The 9627-nt window shown below is 36.8% G+C and overlaps 1 protein-coding gene across 1 annotated transcript in view; it reads left to right on the top strand.

Annotated features, from left to right (window-relative positions):
* Window positions 1-9627, top strand: part of LOC104396379 (neural-cadherin-like) — a 32869-nt gene that overhangs the window by 3506 nt on the left and 19736 nt on the right. Inside the window, exons 4-14 of the mRNA XM_010006218.1 lie at window positions 163-274; window positions 1570-1819; window positions 3129-3271; window positions 4307-4479; window positions 5493-5661; window positions 6097-6267; window positions 7138-7310; window positions 7491-7658; window positions 8236-8485; window positions 8588-8715; window positions 9329-9515. Of these exons, the coding sequence (XP_010004520.1) occupies window positions 163-274; window positions 1570-1819; window positions 3129-3271; window positions 4307-4479; window positions 5493-5661; window positions 6097-6267; window positions 7138-7310; window positions 7491-7658; window positions 8236-8485; window positions 8588-8715; window positions 9329-9515 (1924 nt within the window). The remainder of the gene's footprint in view (window positions 1-162; window positions 275-1569; window positions 1820-3128; window positions 3272-4306; window positions 4480-5492; window positions 5662-6096; window positions 6268-7137; window positions 7311-7490; window positions 7659-8235; window positions 8486-8587; window positions 8716-9328; window positions 9516-9627) is intronic.

The following is a 9627-nucleotide window of genomic DNA, read 5'->3' as shown; positions in this document are numbered from 1 at the left end:
GCAGGAAAAGAGCAATCCAAGAAAAAAGTTTATTCTATGTGCTGTGGCTTCTAAAGACCTCAAATATGGTTTTGGGTAATTCTTCCATCTGATATTCCTAGTGCAGTGAAGTCATTGCCTTGATTCACTTTGCTGTTTAACATTTTCCTCTTTTCCATTCAGGTTGTGGTTGTAATCACAGATGTGAATGATTGTGCCCCTGAATTTCATCAGTCAATTTACAGCAAAGTTGGTGTTCCTGAAACAGTTGCTATGACAACTGCACTTCTCCAAGGTTAGTACTTCTGGAACTATTTGTTACCTTCAGTATAACGATTTTTTTTCCTCCCTCTAATTAGAATTCTGTTGAGAAGGCAAAATGACCTGCCCCAACATAGGTGTTTGCAACTCTTTGAAGGCAAATGCCATCTTGTAGAGTCAGGCCACAATTACTTACTACTGCCACGATGTTGGGGGATGAGAGACAAAAGAAGGAAATCTTCTTTGTGGAATTTTGAAGTTGCAGGACTTCTGAAGTTACAGGAATTCTTTTGTGGTTGGTATTACAGCAGCAGGCTTATAGTAGTAATCCTGCAGTGTGTCTTTTTTTTGAAGGAAGCCTATGATGTTGGATCAGAAATTACTGAAACATCAGCTTACCTTTTCTGCCTGTCTTTGAGTCCTGTGTGGGCTTGCTATAGGGAATAACAGTTCTTCAGTGTTAAAAGCCTCTGCACAGTTTCACTGTTGTATGTGAGGTTTTGTTTGGATACTTGAGAAAAAGGCACTGCTTCTGTGTAACTGATAACTTAAGCTTTAAATGATGATGCTCTGTAAATTTGTATGTAAACCATAAAAAATCTTATATTGAAAGTGTTTATAAATTAATAAGCAGGTCCTGGCAATAAAACAAATTTATGTCAGCTAAACAGTTGTAGAAAGGCCTTACATAAACTTTGTTATAAATCTTGAGAGGAAAAAGGAAATTAAACTACAGGGAAATTGCTGTTCCCTAGTAAATAGGGTTTTATAGCCTCCTACTGTTGTACTTTTTATCTTCTGGTTTATCCTGTACTAATGGTAGTTTGTCAGTTATTATTCTGGTAACTAACTGTGCTTTAGCATAGGTTTTTGTAGGTTATGGGTAGGATCTGATTAACGCATTAATCTAATTTGCATCAGTTGAATAATGTATGTAATATTTTGCATTCAGTCACACAGGGGGTGATCTGTCTGAGTGATATTACAACAGCAGTGTAGATCAGATGGAGATGAAATTACACATCTCTGTGCGCGAATATGTTCTTCATAGTACAGGGCTCTTTAAATCCAGGAGACAAAAGGCAAGATGTAGTGGTTGAATTCAGTCAGGTACTTTGTTGGGGTTTTTTTAGCAACTTATTTTCAAGTAAGGGTTAGCTCAATAAAAGCACAGAGAATAGCACAGTTTTAGAAATTATTTCAAGCACCACATGCCAAGGCAAATGCTATTACAGTTTTATATTACATGCTAATAGTCTTGTTAAAGTACTTAACATTCCAATTCACAAACTTTGATCTCCACAATGTCTTTTTCTTCTCTTTTAATAGTGACAGCCAAAGACTGCGACTCCAAAGAGAATGCTGAAATACTGTATTACTCTTTGAGTCAAGACTTCAGTGTTACCTCTCATGGTACCATTTTTCCAGCAACACTTTTAGATTATGAGCGACCCAACCACCTTTACGAGTTTGTTGTTATGGCTGTAGATAAAGGGGAAGAGCCGAAGACTGGAACAGCAACTGTTAGGATCTATGTTTCAAATGTCAATGATGAAGCACCTAAATTTTCTCAGAGAATGTAAATACATGTCCTTAAAACTGTTATCTTGGTCTTTTACTGTTTTTACTTGGTCAGAAGGCAGGTCATTACAGGAGGGTAACTGACTTCGAGTCAATCAAATCTGGGAGTCAGAGTGACAAATGTGGGATGATTTTTTAACTCTGAGAGACTGTTAGTACCAATAGGAAAAAAAAATAAAAAAGCTCTAAGTTTGGTTCTTTATTTTAAAGTTGAGGCAAACTTCCAGTGCACTTTAGGACTTAAGTATCTAGCTAGATAGTGGTAGTATATAGACAGTCTCTTCTGACAGATCTTGCACCTAGTTTTTTTCCAATATGTACTGGAAGAGGTGATGCAGTCATTTCAGATTATACATTTCAAGAGTACTCTTCCACCAGCAAGGGAAACCGAGCAGAAAAAACAAGCAACTCTGTTGTCTTCAGCCCTCATCTGGAGTACATGGTGGAATTTTGCCTTTCAGTTAGGCAATTTAAACTTAGAGTCAACAGTCGGCATCCCTCATTTATAATTGTTGAAGGAAGATGCTTAGATCACAGAACCCTAAATAACCCCTGAATTAGAAAATCCTTGAGATAAATGTCAATGAGTGGAGCTCATTTAATTTCACTTAGTCCCATGCCCTGCTATGGCCAGGTCTGTAGTATGCTTACTCTGGCCTATGCTAAATCCAGTTAGATAAAATAATACATATTTGGGACTTAGCTAAAGCAGGGGGCTTTGCTACTCCAGAGAGCTTTTGGCTTAGGCTGATAATGTCTTTTATGAGCTTACAGTGTTGGTGATGTGTCTGAACTCGAGAATAGATTGTTGTAAAAATGGCAATATACACATACACTCCACATCTGATTCTCATCTTAGTCATGCTTGTGCAAAGACTACATTGAAAGCATTTTGACAGCTTGTGTCAGAAAGTGTGCTATAAGAAGCAAGTGATGCTTTAACTTAGCAAGTGATTGTTTTGATTCAGCAAATCCTACAACTAATTTTTTAAAACAAAAGAGCAATTTTTTTGCGTTTAACTGAAGTCTTGCTGTGAAGCTAAGCTTAAGAGCTTCAGTACTGCTTCAGTACTGCTGAAGGTTTGCAGTAGAAGTGCAGGGGAGGAAGCAACATAAAGACATGAATGATTTCATCAGTTCTATCATTTCAGTGGTTAACAAAGAAGCATCTTATTAGTATAATTGTATTAATAAATTACAAATCACTGCAGTAGCCTTTTACAGGTATTCAGTAGGTGTTGTAAAACATAGTTCTGGATATATTATTTCCTGGCTAAATTCATAAATGTGCTGTCATAATTTAACAGCTACAGGAGTTTTGTTTCTGAAGATGCAGGCCCAAACACACTGATTGCTACAGTTCATGCTGTTGACCCTGATGGAGATGGTGTGACATATGATATCCTGTCTGGGAATCAAAGAGGAAACTTTGTTATTGACCCTGAGAAAGGTAATAATATATGTCATAGTGTATATTCTGATATGATGCAAATTAATTTTTATAGTATTTGAAACTTAATTTTAGACACATTAGCATTTTTTTAAAAATACTTTTGGGTTTTTGTTGCTTAATAAACCAGTAGTGGTTTATATAGTGGCTTGTGGTTTCTTTTCAGAAATGGTATCAAAGGAATACTCAGTACCCTGTTGTCACATAAATGCAAAATTGAAATGGAAATGTGTCAAGAATAAGTGTTGCCACTAGAAAAATACATTTCCAAGCAAATTGAGTGATGTAGATACTGTGACAATACTCTGCCATAACAGCAATTACTATTATGCCTGTTGAATAATAGAGGTGATTGATGGGTGATGGAGCAAAAGAATGACATCTCACTGCACGGTCTCAGATAGCTGTAGTCCTTCCTAGCAAATCTTTCATACATCTTTCTCTGACAGTGCCTTTGTGACCTGTCCAACAGGGTGTGTAATTTGGGAGGCGTGGGAGAGTATCAAAGTACAGATTTCTGAGGATATTCCTGTGTGTGCTGCTATGGTTGTGCTACAGGAAGATTAATTTGTAGTAGTTTCAACTGAGTTAGCATTGGTAGCTGCAGCAGTAGGCATGGTCACAGATGTTTCATTGCAGTAATGACACAAGAATATAGCCAGGCTCGCTGCTGGGGCTGGTGTAGGTAAACCAGAAGTCTGCCCCAATGTTTCTCTGGATTTATTTTTTTTTATTTTTTTTTTTCTTCTGAAGTAGATAAGCTAATATATGCAGGTGAGCTGTTGTCTCATTTAGCTCTGTAGACATACCTGCAGACAAACTAACCTGTTGAGTTGTCTTAATTTTAATATCAGACTGCAGTAAAAATGCCATAGGTAAATTAAATTCTCGCAGCTTTGTGGTTTATTGGTGAATGAGTAAACCAGAATGGTTTGTTGTCATGCTTACTGGTAAGGAGAATATGAGTAATTTGCTGATATAAAAAGAAACCCAACAAAAAAATAACCAAACCACAACCTATTGTTGTTTTTACAGGGCTCCTTAGACTTCGTTCAAGTCCATTTCCTAAGCTGCAGGGGACAGAATATGTACTTAATGTCACAGCTACTGATGATAATACCTCTGGTGGGCCTCATTCTTTTACAAGTACTGCCCAGGTTATTGTGAAAATTGATGATGTCAACAATAACAAACCTGTCTTTCAGAAGGTAAATATGTGAGACTTAGTTGTGTGTATTGTGTGGTAAATGTTTTAAGACTGTGTTGCCACTGCAAGTGATGCAGCAGATAAGCTATTCAGGAGGTGGTCTGCTTTCATCTCTTCTAAAGTCCTGATGATGATGTCTTCTCCGTCTTTCCCATCCTTCACCTAAGACTTACAGGATTTGTTCTCTTGTGGCAGAACTGCTCCTGTGAGCACTGTCTCTTCATGGAACCATATTTCATCTCTGGCATTATAGAAGATGAGGTTGAGTGAGTGACTTTTGGAGGTTCAGTATGATACATGTGAGGAGGAATCAATAGGTATAGTTATCTATGCAGTGGACTTGTTCCAAAATTTTCCAAGAATACCTCTCTAAATTACATAGGCTTCTTTTGATTATTGCATGTCTGGAACTGATGAAAGAGAGAAGAATGAAAGCATTTTAGCTGAAGTTGTAATGTCTGTAAAAAAGAAATGCTTGCATATGTTTTCAGAATATTAATTCATATTAAAGATTTCTTGTCCAAAAATTTCAAGTTTGATGCTGATGTCTAAAATGTGCATGGGCAATGCTGTATATTTTGACTATTCATGTCAGTCTTGGAAATTCTCAGTGATCTGTCCTTGCAAAGTTACTTTGTATTGAAATCCCTGTTTTGTCCAAAGCAATTCAGTGGTTTAGGCAAGTGTAGGTCCTCTGTTTTGTCAGACTTTTGCTAATACTTTGCAAAACACTTGCATTTGGAAGCATATGCAACTGTAACATTTTCTCAAAATCTTTTCAGTAGTTGGAGATGCTTAGTGGCCTCATGTTGTGTGTTGTTTGTATAACTGGAAAATAGCAAGCCAAGTCTGTAAATTAATCCCGATGCAACTGAAACATTAACATCAGTGCACGTGAGTGGAAGTACAGCTTAATCATTATTTAACTTTTTTCCCCTCTAGTATATCCTTAAATTAATTGGCATAGTAAGTCCTTGACTTTTCTAGTATTTCCTTTTTCATCCTCTCTCTTAGTGTCACTATTACCAGGAACACGCTTCTGTGTTGGAAAACCAGCCTTCAGGGACAGTTGTACTGCAGGTTGAAGCCACTGATGCTGATGAAGGAGCCAAGGGTATTGTGAAATATGGCTTGATGCACAGAGATGGTGTCCTGCCAGCATTTAGTATTCATCCTGACACAGGTAAAGTGAATATCAGAACTGATACTGGCATATATAGAAACCAGTCCATTACACTGATGGAAAAAAGCTTAAATAAAATTAGACTTTTCTCTTTTTCATTCAATTTTTTGATAGCAAATAAATTATAAACTGCATTAACTGCTTGAACAAATATTCTTCCTTTAAGTTTGGTACTAATGTCCATTTTCTTAACTTCAATCCAATTGTGTTTATATGTAAGTGTATGTGAGATTTGTATCTGGCTGAGCAGTGCAACTTAAATTTCAGAAATTTGTTAAATCTTGTGATTGGATCTTTGAACCTGAAGTGCACATTTTAGGTGTATTTCATATATTGCATTGTATCTTAATGTATCAGCCAACAAATCAACAGCTAAGTGTAGCATATTGTCAAATGCATAGTATTTTAACTCTCTGGTATTTAATTTGTTTTCAGGAGTTCTGACAACTCTTCAGGTATTTGATCGAGAAAAACAGAGGGAATATCCTATCACTGTGACAGCCACAGATCAGGCAACAGAACCACTCATTGGAATATGCCAGATAAATATCATCATCCTGGACCAAAATGACAATGATCCCAGATTTGAAAACGCCCACTATGAATGTAATTGAGAGTCATTGGATAAGGTTTTGGTGCCCTGAGTGTGAGCTTACTTGATGTCTAAGATTTTGGGGTTTTGTCTTTCCTGGCACTATATCTTGAGACCAACTAGGTGATGCAGGCAGAGATGCTCTTAACATAATTAATTGCAGAATTATTATTCTGTTTAAAGTGCAGACTTGTATGTCTTCCTGAGTGTCATTATGGGAAAATTCCTTGAAACAACAGCCATATCAGTCTCTTTCTTTACCTGAGTACACCAAGTGTCTGTGGTGCTACACAGAGATCTGAAAGTTGTAATAAGCATGGGAGTTTGAAGCACTGAGCACTAGCTGTATGTTTTCTGATTAATAAATTTTTGCCATAACTTAGTTTTCCTTTTCCCATTTGAATTTCATCATTCTTAATTGTTTGTTGCTTTATCCTTTCTTCTTGGTTCTTTGAATCTCCTGACACAGCCATGTATAGTATTAATAGAAAAATAAAGACTGATAACTCTCAGTTAGTTACACTCTGCAAATCTTAGAAAGTAGTTTCTGACAACGGGATCCTTCTCTTCTGGTTTTATGCAAGAAGTTAAAATTCCACTTATGTGTATTAGACCCTCAGTAAAAACACAAGACAAAGAAATAGTAGCATCTCATTAGAAATAGGAATATGAATATGATAATATGAAGTTCAAATGTGATCCATAACTCTGGTGTTATAGCAGCTCTCTAAAATATTGTTTGATTTTTATGGCTATTCTTCCAAGGAAGATGAAGTTATATATTCCATACATAATTACTTTAGTATTTCTTAATTTCTTAGTAAGATATTCATGGTACTTTAGTGCATTAATAATCAGTTTGAGTTATCCTTTCTTTACATTAGATTTCCTAAGAGAGGACACAAGAGTTGGGACCAGCTTTCTTCGTGTTGCAGCCCATGATGATGACTGCAGCTCAAATGCTGCCATTACATATTCCATAGCTAATGCAGAGCCAGATTATTTACAAATTAATCCTACCACAGGCTGGGTGTTTGTGAACCAACCCATATCTCAGGTACAGCACTTGCTTTCCTGGCTATCTCGATATATCATAGGAGGGATTGATGTTTTCCTTCTGTGCAGGTTTTCTTAAATGTTCCTTTAAATTTATGTGTTCATTTATTTTTTGGGGAAGACAAAAGCTCATCAGAGTCCTGATCAAAACCCTTGTAATTAAACCTTTTTTAATGTTCAGAGGTCATCTATAATTCGGGAGATTATTGCTACAGATGGAGGTAATAGGAGCAGTACAGTTGAACTTGCAGTAGCTATTATCAGTGCACAAAACCAGGCTCCTCAATGGGAAAGAGACCGCTATGAAGTTATGATTCCAGAAAATACTGCACGAGATGCATCAGTTTTGGTAAGGTTTGGACAGATTTGTTTGTCCATAGCTCTAAGGCTATAGTGTAAATGATTGTTGCTTATAGTGAGCTTTTATAATGATTTGGTGTATTGTAGGGACCAATTATCTGCTATCAGTTTTCTTTCAGAAATGTTAATGATAAACAATATTTTTTCTCTAATTTCTGTGCAACTACTATTTAATTTCCTTCCCATTTGGACAGCACTATAGATATTTCAATCTCTTGAATGCTTCTGTGTTACCTGTGGTGACTATTTGGTTTGATCGGTTTGCTCGGAATGAGTAATCAAAACAGCTTTATGAAATAACTGAAACATACATATTTTTAGGATAAATGTGTGACTAAACAGACATGTAATGACTGGTAACCTCGGCTGCAGCTATTTGTAGCCTAGAAGTGTATGAGGCAGGGTTAAGATTTGGTATCAGGAAATACTTGTCCTGGTGTTTTCAGTTGAGTGCTGAAGATCTAGGAATCAATACACAAAAGCTTTTAGAAATGCTTTTAGAAACATTAAAAAATGTTGCTGTGCATAGACAAACGTTGATAATACAAACTTTTTGAACTGTGCAGACAATCAAAGCAGCTTCTCCCCTTGGTGATCCTCATGTGACTTATAACCTGGAAGAGGGACTTGTTCCAGAGACCAACATGCCAGTTCGTTTCTACTTGACTTCAAACAGACATGATAATTCAGCTTCAATCCTGGTAGCTGAGCCATTAGATTATGAAACAACAAAGAGCTTTCTGCTGAGGGTTCGGGCACAGAATGTTGCTGCAGTTCCTCTGGCAGCATTCACTATGGTCTATATTAATGTAACAGGTGTGTAAGCTCTTCAGTGATGCTACAGTATAATCATTGTGCTTTTTTATTTTTCTTTAAAATTGTATAGATTTCTTTCTGTGTGCTCTTCTTGATGTTTAGATGTCAACGACAACGTCCCATTCTTCACTTCATCTATTTATGAAGCCTCAGTAAAAGAGGGAGCTGGTGTTGGGACATTTGTTTTTCAGGTGTCTGCCACTGACCTTGACACTGGTCAGAATGGTGAGGTAAGCAAGTGGTGACCTATGTCTTCTGTGATGAAAAGTATGGAATAATGTCTGTATGAACAATGGCTAAATAGACTATAAGTCTGTTTAGTTCTGTGATTCTGTAAAGTCTTCAACCTAGAAAAGGGATGATTAATATAGAAACATGAGATGAAGCAAAGTAGTTAATTACATGTTTCTCTGCCTTCCTGTGTGAAAAATGCAACCAAAACTAGTAGGTGTGAGACAGAAAAAAATTGTATATAATAGAGACTAGAACATGATCCATAATACTGAGCAAGTTCAAATTCAGCTCACCTGTGGCTATTAAATTAGTAGCTAGGATATGTAGTTGAGTTTGCTGTTGCACAAGCACTATGCAAATGTGATCTAGTGAACTCAGAAACTAATTAGACAAGAGAAATCTATTTTCATTGACAAATCGACAGTCAACATGCAAGGAAGTCAATTGACTTTAAACTGCATTGCTTGAGCTGACAGTTTTACTTAGCTTTTTTGACCCTGGTCAAGGGCTCAAGCACGAACTGTTCTTCCTCTCTTTAAGTACTTACTCAGTTGTGAACTATCCAGCAGCAGAGAAGTGTAGATTAACAATTTCTTTTTAATTCTGTAGATAACTTACTCATTGTTGCATGACAGTAGCAGAGACTACACACATTTTCACTTGGACTCACAGTCAGGCTCAATATACACAGCCTCACTGTTTGATAGAGAGAAGAAGGGGTCCTATCTTCTAGAAGTCATGTCCATAGATGGCTCGGAATCAGCTCGACCTGGAAAACATGGGAAGCCAAATTCTGGTAAGAGACACATGTCTGTGACAAGCATGGATTGGTCTCTGAAAACTGAAGCTCTGAAATGCAAGATTAAATGTTAGTTTCCTTTTTTTTTCAAGTGTACTTGTGAAAGAGT

The sequence above is a fragment of the Chaetura pelagica genome, unplaced genomic scaffold (genome assembly GCF_000747805.2).
Source record: "Chaetura pelagica isolate M959 unplaced genomic scaffold, ChaPel_1.0 scaffold139, whole genome shotgun sequence".
In the NCBI taxonomy this organism is placed as follows: Eukaryota; Metazoa; Chordata; class Aves; order Apodiformes; family Apodidae; genus Chaetura; species Chaetura pelagica.
Note: the sequence above shows the minus strand (reverse complement) of the source record. Positions and strands in the feature narration are given on the sequence as shown.